General features: G+C 39.7%; 1 protein-coding gene across 1 annotated transcript in view; it reads left to right on the top strand.

Moving 5' to 3' along the window:
* KDM3A (lysine demethylase 3A) overlaps window positions 1-14,857 on the top strand; it is a 54,689-nt gene continuing 39,832 nt past the window's right edge. The window contains exons 1-8 of the mRNA XM_035001116.1: window positions 1-89; window positions 700-915; window positions 7,425-7,580; window positions 8,713-8,823; window positions 11,897-11,999; window positions 12,726-12,850; window positions 13,102-13,174; window positions 13,286-13,374. Coding sequence (XP_034857007.1) covers window positions 730-915; window positions 7,425-7,580; window positions 8,713-8,823; window positions 11,897-11,999; window positions 12,726-12,850; window positions 13,102-13,174; window positions 13,286-13,374 — 843 coding nt within the window. The 5' untranslated portion in view covers window positions 1-89; window positions 700-729. The remainder of the gene's footprint in view (window positions 90-699; window positions 916-7,424; window positions 7,581-8,712; window positions 8,824-11,896; window positions 12,000-12,725; window positions 12,851-13,101; window positions 13,175-13,285; window positions 13,375-14,857) is intronic.

Here is a 14,857-nt window from a genome sequence, read left to right as displayed (position 1 = left end):
TTGTGAGAGCTCTTGAACCAAGTCAGAGCTAGAGCTGGGCGGCTGGAAACGGCGGCCGCCGCTGGTGACTCAGGGAGGCAGGAGGCGGGGTAAGAGCGCCGCGGCCTCGGCTGAGGGGAGAGGAGGAAGAAAGATGAAGGCGCCGAGCCCGCGGCCCTGCCGCCCCCGCCCCGCGGCGCAGGCCGGGGCGAGGGACGCCCGGGGGTCGGCGGCCGGGAGAGCGCTGTGTCGGGGCGGGGCGGCGGGGCAAGTGCGGAACCGCGGGCTCGCCCCTCCCGCGGGGCCGCCCGGGGCGGGGACGCGGCCGCCCCGGACGGGCCCTCGCTTCTGGCCTTTTCTTTCCCAGGGTGGGGGGGCGAACACTTTAAAATCCACTTAGGCTACAAAATAATTCTCCCGTCACTCCCTCTGCGTTTAGGTTTAAGGTTTTGGAAAAGCGAAACTTGGGAGAACGAGGGTCACGCGGCGCTTGGGCCCGTGTTTGCGGTGGGGGAGGGATCCGGGGGGCGGGGGAGGACGCCGGTGTAGAGATCGGGTGTTGGGTCCTCCCTCGCACCGGCCGCCGCCGCCGCCGCCTAGGGTCTGGTGCTCCGAGCGGGGTTAGGACCCATCCCTCCGTCCCCGCTTCCCCCGCGTCCTCTCTTCCCGGCCCCCTCCCACCGGCAGCCCCGGTTGCATTTTGTTTTTGTATTTTTGCAGGGAGGAGCCCTTCCTGCAGGCGTGGAAACCATGGTGCTCACGCTCGGAGAAAGTTGGCCAGTATTGGTGGGGAAGCGATTTCTCAGTCTGTCCGCAGCCGACGGCAGCGACGACAGCCACGACAGCTGGGACGTGGAGCGCGTCGCCGAGTGGCCCTGGCTCTCTGGGACCATTCGAGCTGTCTCCCACACCGACGTTACTAAGAAGGACCTGAAGGTAAAATCAGCTCCCGGGCCTCAGCTGTCGGGCGTTTTGTAGTTACCTTGGTAACGAGACAGCCAGGGGGGGCCCCCCTCCCCTCTTCTGAAAAGGGCGACCAGAAAGTTGGCATCTGATCTGAAGGTGCAGAATACTAGACCTTGAAAGTCTTTGAAATGGTTGTGTAGAACCGAGGTGTGTTTGGTTTCCAGTTGCTTGAGTTTAATGACGGCCTTGGGGTTGCTCAGACACGCTTCGTTACTGCCCGCTCTGTGCCCTGGTAGGACTGTATGGTTATTTTTCCGAAGGGGGAGTATTAATATTAGATTGGTCAGGTAGGTGATGTTAGGAATCCTTAAGAATTGAGAACTATCGCTTCCAGGTGGTTTTTTTGTTTGTTTGTTCCTCTTAATTTCTTCACCCAACTTGTTAAACTTTCAGACTTGATAGAAATGAAGTGCGTTAAGAGGGAGGAGCCTAGTTCTGTTTGGCATATTAGGGTGGGTACTTGTCCGTATATGGTGGGTCAGGGTGGAAGTGGGTTCCTGGTCGCCTGTGATCAGCCTGTAGGTAGGTGTGGGCTTTGACCATATATGGAGGGCAGGGGTGGAGCCGACCCTTATATGGTGTGTTAGAGGACCGGCTTTGAAATATTCCACTTTGGTGTTGGGGGGGGGAGGGAGAAAACGGGAACAAGTGTGGACAGTGATTTTTAATCAGAATGACACTCAGAACCTTTTTCAGTTAGATCTTTTCAAAAAGAGATGAATTCTAATTGTACTCCCTAATTGAAGTATTAGTGGCAAAGGATTGTCTGGGAACAACCAGTGAGGAAGCTATTCTACCAACAAAGACTCCTTTGTGCAAAAATAACTGGAGAAAGGTCCTTAACAAAGACTCCAAAGTGGTGATAATTTGAAGGAAGCTTGTTAGAAGAGATTTCCACCCTGGATAGTGGATATGTTTTAGCATCTTCACTGGATCATTATGGCTTTTTCTTGAAAACTGTGTTCAGATTGGAAAGCAAGTTTTAGCATTGGCAGTTGAATACATGTTGATTTCTGACACCCCACTCATTTGAACACTTTAAGGTGATAGTACATGTCCAAACCAGTTTTAGTCTGCAAAGGGTTGTTGGAAAAGGATATGTGGTCATATATTTTTAAAGCTTCCAGCATGCCTTGTCTTCATGTTGAAAAGGAGTGACTGTTGAGCACTTAGCCACGTGCCAGGCATCCTACTGAACACTTCTTAGCCATGATCTTATTAATCCTTACAGCAGCTCTTCAGGAGTAGGTACTAATATTGCTGCATTTTACAGACAAAAATATCGGGGTTGGGGGAATTAAGTATCTCACCAAGGTCACATACCTAGAAATTGGCATAGCCTGTGTTCTAACCTAGGAAGTTTTGATACTTGAGCCCACCGTCTTTACCATTATTCTCCCTGTGCCACAAAAGGACTCCTGTCATACACTGTGAAGTTTGGTTTTTCATTCCTCCCAGCAAACTGGATTTTGCTGTTTATAGAAAGAAAGTAGTGTGGTACAAAGATGGCCAACCTATTTGCTTCGGGCTAATCTTTCTCCATAAAGTGGGCTTTGTGTACCAGATTTCAGTCCTAGTTGTTGTGGTTTATTTCACCTGCCAAGTAGAGTTTTCTCTAGTGCGTTTGTTTTTATCTCGTTTGAATGGAAACAAGATTTAAGTCTTTAGTTCTTTGGCAGATGATGACAGACTAGGTGTTCTCTTCCCCAACAGGACCTAACTATAGACCCATTGGATTAGGAAGGCAGTCTAGGAGGTCCTTTTTGGATATTCTTTTTAATCTCCACTTTTCTGCCACCCCCAATCATTGAGGTGGTGGTAATATCTTCGTTTTCAGAATGAGAAGCTAGATTTGGGAAAAGGAGTGTTGTCCAGATTTGCATAATTAGCTACTCAGTGATGGAGGGAGGATTTGAATCTAGATTTGGCTTTGTCTTTTCCATTGCACTAAGGTGCCTCACCTGAAGATAAACAGGGATTTTTCATTTGAAGAACAATTTTAACTATATTTGGTTTTTGGTTTACCTGCAGACTTTGTAATTCAGCCTTCATATAAGGTGCAAATTACTTGATTTCTTTTATCTAATCATGATTTATCATTATGTTCCTCAATTGAGTAACAGATGGTTTAAGTTTTAAGGGCATCTTGTATTAGCAAAAACATAGACTTTCAAAATACTAGAACCAAATCCTGGTTGGGGAAATGCAGGCAGGAGCTAGTAACGAAGACCATGATTACAGTTGGGCTTAATGTATTAAGTTTTTGCGGGTAAAATGGGACTGGGGTCTAAGATGAATATAAATGAATAAAATTCAAGTAGTATGCAACTGGTTTGGTTTTAGAAGTACAAGTTTGTCTAGATTGATTTGCTGTTAGTTGAGGATGATGTTAATGAGGCCAAGACTTGTTAACTTTGTTTCACCTCGAGAGAGACTTTATAACACAGTCACTCATTCAGATACAATATGTCTAGTTGTTGATTACAAAGAGGGTGAAGACAAAGTAATGATTAAATGCTTATTATGTGGCACCTTATTTAATTCTCACAAACATCCTAGATGGTAAACCACATTTTTTAGTGTTAGAAATTGAGGCTTGAAGAAATTAAAAAACTTGCCTAAGTTTGTCTCTAGATCTTAAACAGAGGACTTTAATATTCAGGTAGAGTGAGATTAAAGCACTGTATTTTGTGGGCCTTTATATCTTTAACACTTAGAACACTGCTTGGCATGTAGTGTTTGCTGAAATACTTGAATGAATAAATGCAAGGAATCACAATTCTACATTGAAAAGCAGTTTTAGAAATAATCTACTGATGGAGCAGTGGCATTCTCTTGCTCTAGAATAACAACAAATCTTTATTAGTATGGTTATAAGAACCTCTTTTTATTTTACTCTTTCTACTTGAGTGTGAGACAAGTATCTTCATTGTACATGCTGGGAATGTCTTTCTTCCCCAACTTGTCTGTCTAGGTCTTTCTAGTTTCCTTTCTTCGAACCTAACTTATACTTGAGTCTTCTGCTGCTTCTTAGTTCTTAGGGATATCCCTAAGTAGCAGATGAGTAGTACTTGCCATCTCTGTGTACTATTTCCTGCTGTTAAAATTCCCTTTTTGGCAGTTGGGTGCTTTGACCAATGCCTAGCCTTTTCATCCTTACATGCAATTGGAATTCTGCTGCCAGTCAAACCATGTAAAATGAGAAATTCCTACCAGTGTAATAAAATCTGTTTACTCCCATAATTGAATGCTAAACTCTGTGATTTTAGGTAAGTATTTTATTTAGGTGTAAGAAGACATAAGCAGAAGCATAAAGTAATAATTTTCTAATTTGTGGAGACTGGAGTAAGTGGTATTCTGCATTATTAGTGCTGAGCATAGAATAGATATGTCATTAAAAACTTGACTAACAACCATGCCATTCTGTAAGTGCCTACTTTTAAACTTGGAAATATTTTACTTGGCCTTTCTGATGGTTTTCATAATCATATACTCAGGTGAGATTAATGTATGTTAAGAGCAGGAGGTTTTGAGATTAGCTTGATTAGATATAATATTCATGTATTAAAAAGATCTTCTGTTGGGGAAAAATTAACTTGAAATAATTAATTTGAAATATTCAACATCTGGTCCAGATATTTAATAGGCTAATAAGGTACACATTTACAAAATGTCCTATTAAAAAAATAGCAAGTTTGGAAATTATAGGTAGTGAATCATAATTAATCGGCCTCTTTTTGGCCTTTGGAATCAGACAGCATAAATAACATCTACTTTGTGTGCCAAAGGAACATGAAGGGAATAACACAATTTAAATGAGAACTAGTTACATCATTAAGCTTGCAGAAGCTTGGTCAGGTCACTTTAGTTCCCCCTAAATTTGAATTTTTATTGGTGTCCCTTTCTGGGGGGGGAGGGGCAGAGGGAGAGGGAAGGACAGAGAGAGAGAGAGAATCACAAGCAGGCTCCATGCCTAGCGCGTGAGCCCAATGTGGGGCTCGATCTCACAACCCTGAGATCATGACCTGAGTTGAAAGCAAGCAAGAGTCAGATGCTTAACCCACTGAGCCACTCAGATGTCCCTGGTGTGTGTTTTTATAGAAATTTTTGCATAGGAGGCTTGGGGGGGTTGGTCCCTTACATAGAGATCCTCAAGCTTCAAGGCACAAATGAGAGACCTTTGTGGTTATGATAGGAAACTTTTGAAAGAGTGAAGAGAGCTTACAACTTGTTGGTTTCATTCTATTTTTTTAAAAAGTCACCTTTTTTCAAGGTAAAGTTACTGTGAGTTTTTGACCAATGCAGCCTAAACTCCGAAGTGATAAACTAAGTTATTTTTAAGGAGCTAAACTTAATTTTTGAATCACTCAAAAATTGGGATATAAAGAAGAAGGGGCCGTGTCTAAATTCTGGTTTAGGGTTGATCATAAGCTTTATAGATATAGTGATAAGTTTTGGAAAGCTACTGAACATCTTAATCCTTTACTTTTTTTTTTTTTCTGAATAGATATTGGATAATCATATTTAGGATCTTCTCTCCCCCATTCCTAACTGAACTGATACTCTGATACAAAGTAAGATTTGAATTACCATGGAAGTCTTAAAGCTACCTGATCTCCTTGCCAGATACTTTACATACCTTGTCTTAAGATTTTACTAACAATTCAGTGAGGGGTAGGTGTTAGTATTTTCATTTTGGAGCTAGCAAAACCAGTTTCAAAGAGCTTAGATTTAAGCAGGGGTTCTTAACCTGGCATGCAGGCTAATTGGTTTTCTTTGTAATGCTACATATATTATTTTATGCAGGTAAAATCATTCTAAAAAAGCTTCAGCATAGCTGGGATTCAAACCCAGATTTCTCTGGTGCTGTAGTTTGTATATGCTCATTCCTCTTACACCACATTGATGGGAAAACTCATCTAAATCTAGTGTGGGTTTGAGGTTAATGTGATGTGGGGCAGAAAGACTACCCAATTTAGGGGAGCTATCATAGGACCTGTATTCTGTGACTGGGAAGGCAGGAAGATGAGCAGTCTCTAAACAGTTCTGTGAAGGACCATTGGATTGGGTATAGTGATGGATGGAATTCCTAGAACCAAGGAGAGTGACAGGGCCTTGTCACATAATAGGTGCTGACACATCGGTATGGATTCTGTGATAACTGGAAGATTAAAAGCCTGCCATACCAAGAAGAGCATCTTCTCAGGGGGAGTTGCCTGAAAGTTAGGGATGCAGATTTTACTGTAGCGGGAGAAGGGTAGGATGGGTTTTAAATTTCATTGATTTTTAAAGATTGATATTATAAAACCATAAAACTGGAGAAGGTTTGGGATTGGGACTAGTGGTATACCAGTTGGGAATGTCCTACCTGCTAAATGGTTGAGAGTAACAGAAGGTAAGAGGCTAATGCAGAGAGAAATTTATTCATTCAACAAGTATTTGAGTACTGACTGGGGACTGGATACCAGTGAAATACAGTGGTAAGTAAATACAGATGTAGACTTCGACCTATTAAAATTCATGTGAATCAGTTAGCCACAAATAAATAATTCAAAGTGTGGGTAAGTGCTAGGAAGGAAAAGTATAGGGCTTTGGGTACAATTAACAAGGGGAACTCTTTCTGTGGGGGGGTTGCTCATTGGTACGGGAAGGCTTCTTTGAAGAAAGGATTTTTTAATTTGAGTTCTGACAGATGAATGGAAGTTAACTCAACTTTTTTTTAAGTTAAAGCTTGGAAAGGGAGATGTGATTGTCTATGAAATTATGAACAGGGTTGATGTGTTCATTAACTGATTCTTTGAAGCCAAAACTGAGAGGCCTCTCTAGTAAGAAAAGGGATTTTAAGTCAAGTAAAAATAGTGATTTTTACACCAAATATTGAAGGAGTTTAGGGTCAGTTTATCAACCATTTGTTTCTATATTTAGCAAAGTAGTGTTTGACTCCAAACTCCCAGTTTATTCAACTGAAAGGGATGTTGAGGATGTGCTGTCTACTAGGCCTTGTAAGGCTAAATCCTATGCATACCAAAGGGATTCAAAACAAGTGGTGGATTATGCTGATGGTGGGGGGGTCATCTTAAGCCCACAGTGTCATTTTAGAATCACAATGACGCCCAATAGGTATTTTTTTTAGGGTTTCAAATTTCTTTCTTTTGATTCTCAAAACTCTGATGTCTGACATATGTAAAAACCTTCTACATGGGGGTTCTTTGCTGTATGGGCTTCCTAGAAGTTACTTTTGGGGCAGATATTGGCCTCCTTGACTGCTATTTCCCAAAATGATGTGGAAGCCAAAGCTTGATGGTTAGATTAACCTGTTAGGTTGGTTTATTGTGGACTGTGAAAGGAAGTAAGAGTGGGAAAGAGGGACAGCACATTTAGATAAAGATTCAAGTAGAAAATTAAGGGTATAATTCAACTTTGGCATTTTTCATGTTTATTTTCGTTAATTGAATCTGCTGTTTTTCACTTCTGTTTAGGTGTGTGTGGAGTTTGATGGGGAATCTTGGAGGAAGAGAAGATGGATAGAAGTCTACAGCCTTCTAAGGAGAGCATTTTTAGTAGAGCATAACTTGGTTTTGGCTGAACGAAAATCTCCTGAAATTTCTGAACGAGTTGTTCAGTGGCCTGCAATAGTGAGTACAGCTTGGGGTTATGAGAACAGGGTATTAAATCCATTATGAGTGAAACAAGGGAAATGTATATGGCCTTTAGAGAATAATATTTGGCCTTTGGAGAATAATAGTACAGATATATGGCAAGGTAGAGGAGTCAGAAGAGCACCCAGAATCTCCTGTCAGCCCTGCTAGGCACCCTATTACTCTGGGCCCCTGACTTTCTCCCACCTCATTTTCTTCACTTGAAAAATGGGGATGGAGGTAATGTGGGGAATGTCTAGGTCAGAGGTCAGAAATCAGCATATGTATATAGGCATACATATATATGTATATTTGACTTGACCTTTATAGAGTTTTAAGAAAATTTGAATTAGTTGTTTGCTTTTAAAATATGGAGAGTATACCTTAAAATCTGGCTGTTTCCTGGCTCCTGTAGGGGTTGCCAGTCTTGGCCTAATGATCTCTGAGGTTCTCTCTGACTCATAATATTCTTTGGCTCTGAAGGTGCTGGCAGTCAGTACATGATTATGCCATTTCCACATCGTAAATCTGGGTGTAGTTAGAAGATGAGAGTGATCACAGTGTCTGGAGAGGACAATTCAGGTTTTGTGAGACATAGGGCTTAACAGTGGAAGTGCCAGGTTTAAACAGTTGGAAAAGCTAGAAGGTGGCTGAAAGGCTGACTAGATTGTGAAGGGTCTAGCATGCTGTGCTAGCAAAGTTAAGATTTTGCCTGTGGGTGAGAAGAGCTGCTGGAGGTTTTTGAGTGGTATAGGGTTTTGGTTAAAGTTGTATTTTGCTCTTTGTATCCCCACCCCCAGCTATTAAGGATTTCCTAAAAACATGGCCCTGTCTCCCCAAAAAAATGTATACACACAATTTTTCACATAAATTTTGGAGAAGCCATGTATGTCTTAACCCAGACCTATATGTTAATGACTCCCAAATGTGTGTCTGGTTTAAATGATTGATTTTGGATGAAAATTGTGCAATCTTGTTGTGGTTTCATAAATATTTGTTAGTGAGATACCAGCAGTAAGTAAAAAACTTAATGGTTTTATCTCTCTGCATGTGTAGAAAATTGCTAGTCCCCATATTCAGAATTATACTGATGGCAATTGTGACGCCCAGACATTTTGTTTTGTTCTAGGTGTATAAGTCTCTGTTGGACAAAGCTGGTTTGGGATCCATAACCTCTATTCGCTTTCTAGGAGATCAACAAAGAGCGTTTCTTTCTAAAGACCTTCTGAAGCCTATACAGGTAAAAGATAAAAACAGTATTAAACTCTAAAGATAGAAATATAAATTTTTTAATATGAGAACTGAAATACTGATTCTGATTGCTCTAATTCTAGTAGATAACACAGAAAAGGACCCATCTCATCAGAAGTTAGTTGTTAGACATCATCCTTCAATGTTAACCATTGGGTTGGTGCTGCCCATTTGGGGTTGGAAGGACAGAGGTAGTACAGTTGATGGTGTGTGTTTATGTATGGAAACACTAGGTGATACAAAAATAATTTTTAAAAATTTGTATATATATACATGTACATATATCCATATCCATGTATGGCGGTCATTATTTATGTATTCTATGTGTGGGAAGTTGCCTGCTTGCTAGAATATATTTATAACCCCCAAATCAGTACTTAGGCACTTTCATGGTCATTCACAGACATTGGCAGAGTGGTGAAAAATTTGAGTTACCTGACAAGTCTTCCCAGCTGAAGTCAGATAAAGTGACACATTCTGCCTTCTTGTTTCATCTCTCATACTGTAAACTGATGTGCTTTTTGAGGTCTCTTTAGTGCTGAATTTTTGTGTTTTTTTTTGTTGGTGGTTTCACTATACCAAATGTAGTGCTGAAGTGCTATCTAGTGTTCCTAAGTGCAAGAAGGCCATGATGTGGTTAGGGAGGAAATACATATGTTAGATAAGTTTCATTCAGCTGTGAGTTACAGTGCTGTTGGCTGTGATTTCCAGATTAATAATGCAGTGGGATAAAATAATGTGTCTTCCACAGAAACCCACTTAAAACATGATTGTAGTATATAGGTTGGTTGATGAAACTGACCAAGAGGCTCAAAGGAACCTAACCCTATCTTTCCACTAGGAACAGTGGTTCACTATTCATTTGTGGTGACTTAGTGAAACATAATTATCATGAATAATGAGAATTGAGAGCACATGCATGTTTCCACTTAGCTTGCAAAACTCCCACCCTTCATAACATTTAGGCTCTTGGGTCTTGCTTATATGTGATTATTTTCTTTATGAAAATATTTGGGAGAGAGGGAAAGAACACACAGATTATCTCTAGCTTACTCCCTTAGGAGTAATGTTGGTCATATAATAACATTTGTCTTCTAGATGTCATTTATGAAACTTAATCTCCTTTACCCACTTGGATTTGGTGACCTGACATGTTTCTGTGGACTGTACAAAAATTAAAGTCACTTATTTGTTAAAAGGCAGTTTAGGGCCCATGGTCATTGCCATTGATGTGCCTGTATTGGAAAACCCAAAGCCCTGGCTTTCTCCCTACTTAAGTCTCATTTTCGTATCGTGGAAGTAAGTGAAAACAAAGTCCACATTCTGAACCTTCTTTTAATGTTTAAGTAAATAGGACAAAGAAGGGGTTTTTGCTTAAGTTAATTTCAGATGCAGGTTACCTTCGTGATGTCAGGTAGGCATGTTGATATTTTTCCTGCCTTAAAAGGAAGAATGACTTGCTCTTAAGGACCAAGGAAGATACAGGAGGGGCTTTGGATACCTTGCTTTACTTAGTGATAGAGTAGTTTTTACTTCTCAGCATTGTTTTCTGGACAGTTCTGCTTTACATCTTTTGTGTGTCCAAGCTTTTCAGTCAAAGTAGAACTTGTAGAAACAAGGTAGGAACTTTAGTTTCTTGAGATTGGAAATGCAAGGTCTAGATCAGTTAGTTTTTATTTGTTCTCAGTGAGATGCACTGTGGCTATCAGTATGAATATTAATATTAATTGAGGGAGATTATGATGTGTGCTCTTAACTTTTACTGATGATAATAGTGGCCAAAGTTCAGTGCTCGGGGCATTCTCTTATAGATATGATCATATTAGGCTTCTACTGTATGAAACTATGTTGAGGACTGTGATTACTGTAGTAGAATGCTTGCCCTAAATAATGCACAGAGAACCTGAAAATCATTTGGCATATGTAGAAGTTGGATTTGAAACTTAAGGTCTGTTTTTTGGATTGAATTTGACTTACCCACCTGTGGGTGAGAAAAAAGACAAAATACCCAGGTCAACTGTCTGGCGTTCAAACTCTCCTAGGCAGAGTAGAATTTTTCTACGTTGTTTTAAGAGCCATTTGTGGCTTTCCCCATTAATGTGCTATTTATCTTTTAGTAGGAATTGGAGCACACATTTACATTATTTAGAAATTGCAGCAGCATGAAGAAATAAAAAGCCCCCACCCATGGCCCATTCTGATAATTAATGTTGAGCTCTTCTGAAGACCCTGGGTTAAGTCTAATGTTATTTGGCTTAAGAAATGCATTTTTCCAGCAGGGCCTCTCTTAAAGACTAGTTATTCCCAGCGGGAGAGATGGATGAACTATTTTTGGCTACTATGTATCCATTTCACAGTGGCGGGCAAGCGAGAAGGCCTGCTACTAGAAGGGCTTCTGTGCTTTTAAGTTTGTGTTTGGCAGGTTATTCCTATTGACAGTTTCTGTATACGTTTATTGTAACTTAGTGTGCACACAAAGCCAGAAGACTATGGAATAGTGCCCCAAATGGAGCTGCTGCCAAGAATTGAGTGTTTTAAAACTGGCTTGCTGAAAACTTAGGCTGTTCCTTCAGATTGTGTCCCTCCCCATCCCCCCTTTATCATTTGTAAACAAGATTGCATTTGGAATTCAGTTAGGTTAAATCAGTCTGTGTGAAGTTATTTGTTAAAAACAGTTTCAGTGAATTGACACTACGTATCTGTGTGCTTCTATGTGTGTGTGTTTTGCCCCTGGGAATTCCCATGGGTTGACCAGCTTGTTTGTTTCCTTATTATATTTCCCATAGTCAAAGTTGTGTCATATTTAAAATTACGCTTTGAGCCACTCTTAGTATTTGTCATGCTCTTAGCTTGGGGTGACTTCACTTTAGTCTCCCCTATATCTGTGATTATTTAATGGATTCCTACTATATTTGACCTATTAAGTTCATTGGAGTTGCAGTGGTTTGGTGCCATCAAATGGCTAATGACAGTACTTTGACATTAAGCTGGTTGAAATGTCCACTGGAGTTTAAACAGCTCTTATTTGTTACCTTAAAATGTAATGCTCTTCCATTTTTCAGGATGTAAACAATCTTCGACTTTCCCTTATGGATAATCAGAATGTCAGTAAAGAATTTCAAGCTTTGATTGTGAAACATTTGGATGAAAGCCATCTTTTACAAGGTATGTAGCTTATTTGTTGGTGACAGTTCATGAGTTGACCAATGATTAGCTTGTAAGAAGGTACATTTTAGTCCTCACTCATTCTCTCATGATGAGATTTCTAATTTTTTAGAGATTTCCTTTTGCTTTCCTCATGCAGCTAGATGATTGAAGGACTTTATATATTCTGAAGTCTCTGAAATTTGGAAAGCTCAGGGCTTATGTGAAAACTAGTAAGGTAAATATTAAAAAAGCTCAGCTGTATTTTGACCTGGAATTTGATATGTTTGAAATTTCAGTCTTAAAAAATCGGTGAAACATGAATTTGGTAATCCTGATCCTCCCGTATATTACTGAGTTTCCTGGTCAGTTCCACAGTCAAGGATTTTAGAAGACTTACCATTTCTGTTGGGGTTCCTGAATTTGGATCCGCTAAAACTGCACAGGACAGTGAGTTAGGGCTCAGTGAGTTATCTGGTACTACTTGGTCTTATACAAATGCTGGAATAAATATATTGTTTCTTTTTATTCCATTTTCCTATTAATTTACCTAAAAGTTTAAAATAAAAAACTTAAATTTTCTCCTGGCTTTGCTGAAATGTCATCTTCTCATGTTTATAGCAGTATCTTTTAATGTTTATTTTTGCTTACTGCTTTTTTTAAAGACTTGAGAAAATATTTATCCTGGATGATGGTGTGTTGGGAAATAATGCAAATTGCTCTAAGGATTTTTTTTTTTTTTTTCAGGTGACAAAAACCTAGTTGGTTCAGAAGTAAAAATTTATAGCTTGGACCCATCTACTCAGTGGTTTTCTGCAACCATTGTAAATGGAAACCCAGCATCAAAAACTCTGCAAGTCAACTGTGAGGAGGTAAAACATGATGCTAATTGCATGTAAGATAACTTGACAGAGGAAGATAATTCTAAAAAGGAATTACAATATCTTATAGGAGCTAAACAGCTTTATTATCTTTATATTAAAATATTAGAGCAGAAAAATAAATAGAACTATTGTTTTTAAAAGAAATTATTTGTAAGAAGCTTCTGTTGTATGTTAACAGAGCTAATTTCTGGTATGTTTCTGAGCATTTTTAAGTTTTCTAGTGTCTTTGTTTTATTTAGATTCCAGCACTGAAAATTGTTGATCCGTCACTGATTCATGTTGAAGTTGTGCATGATAACTTTGTGACGTGTGGTAAGATACATTATTTGATTGAAGCCTTTGTTCTCCTTCCTATCTTTCCTCTTTCTCCTTTTCATGTTAAGAGAAACAGGAAGCCAACCTACCTATTTTTAAATATTTTAGGTAATTCTACAAGAATTGGAGCTGTAAAACGCAAGTCTTCTGAGAATAATGGAAGCCTAGTTTCCAAACAAGCAAAATCTTGCTCTGAGGTAACCTGACTTACGTTTGTCACTTATGTGAAAGTTTCCTTAATTCTAACGGTGCGTGGCCAGCTTGTTAGTGGTTTATTAAGCTCTCTTCTCTACTATTCTGTGCTGTCTTGTCTGCTCTTCTTTGCTGGTTCCAGATCTTGGCCATAATTTCTACACTCAAGCAGATGGAGATAATATAAGTTTCTGGTTAACTATTTTTTTTGTGTAAAACATGTTTTATTTTTTGATATTTGCTGAAAATTCTCAATAGATTTGACAATTTCACCCATAAGGAGTGTTTTTGAGGGTAAACTAGTTGTGTGTATCAAGCTGGAAGAAAGCCTGGCATGAGAGGAGGGGAAGAACCTTAGAAATCTGAGTAGGTATTGAAATGGGACTCCCCTTCCTCAGTAATAGAGAGGTTTGATTGATAATTTATGATTGGTTAAACAAACATACTAGTTTTTTAAAGGAAGTGGTTAGTTTACCATTACTAATTTATGTCCAGGACAGTATAGTTTGGTATGAATGCCACTGTGAGTTCAAGTACTGGATTTAATTCTATTCTGAATTGGTTAGGATTTAGATCAAGAAACTTAAGGCTGTTTCTCCTTTTAGGTGAGTTGAATCCTTAGGACCTATTACAATACAAATAATTTTTTTACAACTTAGGTATCCAGATGCGTTTGCGTTACCATGACAAAAACACCTTTATGGTGCTCTGCTCCAGGCTGGAGTCCAGAATTTTAAAATTGACCAAGTTGGTGTTAAGATTGTTGACAGCACTTTAGAGGGAACTTTGGGGTTTGTGGGAGTAAGGCAAGGAGAAATGGTATGGGAGTGGGGCAGAGTCAGTTAATGAACCTAGGGCTCTGGATCGGGGCAGACTGGACTACAACATCAGCTAGAACCAAAGTAAGCACTGTGCTACACAAATATATAAGAATCTGACTGCTAAGATGATTGGCTTTCCTGAGTCTTAAGCCTATGTATAGGCAACAGGAACTTTGACACTTGACCAAAAACTTTGTAAAGCAAGATATATCTCTCTCTTCCTTCCAAGTCTGTAGGCCTCACCTCAGGTTGTTCAGGAAAGAACGAAGAGGTTATTATTGGAAATTAATATTACTACTTTCATTTTTACCTTAAAGTTTACAAGGGAGAAGTAATGTAGTAGGGACTGTAAAGTGAGGATGTCAAGCAAGTGATTCTTGTATCTTGGAGTTAAACTCACAGAGGATATTTTCAAGTACTCCACAGTATCAGAAGCTGAGAAAGAAACAGAGTAGAATAATAACTTGTTAGGTTTCAACATTGGATAAATTGTTGGCAATCTAGGGTAGAGGTAATAAAGGCCAGTTTGGAGACGTTAATCGGGGGTAGCCTGTCATGGAGAATGCATCAGTGTAAATAGTTGGTGAGATGAAAAGGAGCACCACATGATGTGTTGAGGAGGGGGCTAGAGAATAGGAAATGGCATCCGGATGGATCACTGAAGAAT

The sequence above is a fragment of the Mirounga leonina genome, unplaced genomic scaffold (genome assembly GCF_011800145.1).
Source record: "Mirounga leonina isolate KUSES-001 unplaced genomic scaffold, KU_Mleo_1.0 Mir_125, whole genome shotgun sequence".
Taxonomy (NCBI): Eukaryota; Metazoa; Chordata; class Mammalia; order Carnivora; family Phocidae; genus Mirounga; species Mirounga leonina.
Note: the sequence above shows the minus strand (reverse complement) of the source record. Positions and strands in the feature narration are given on the sequence as shown.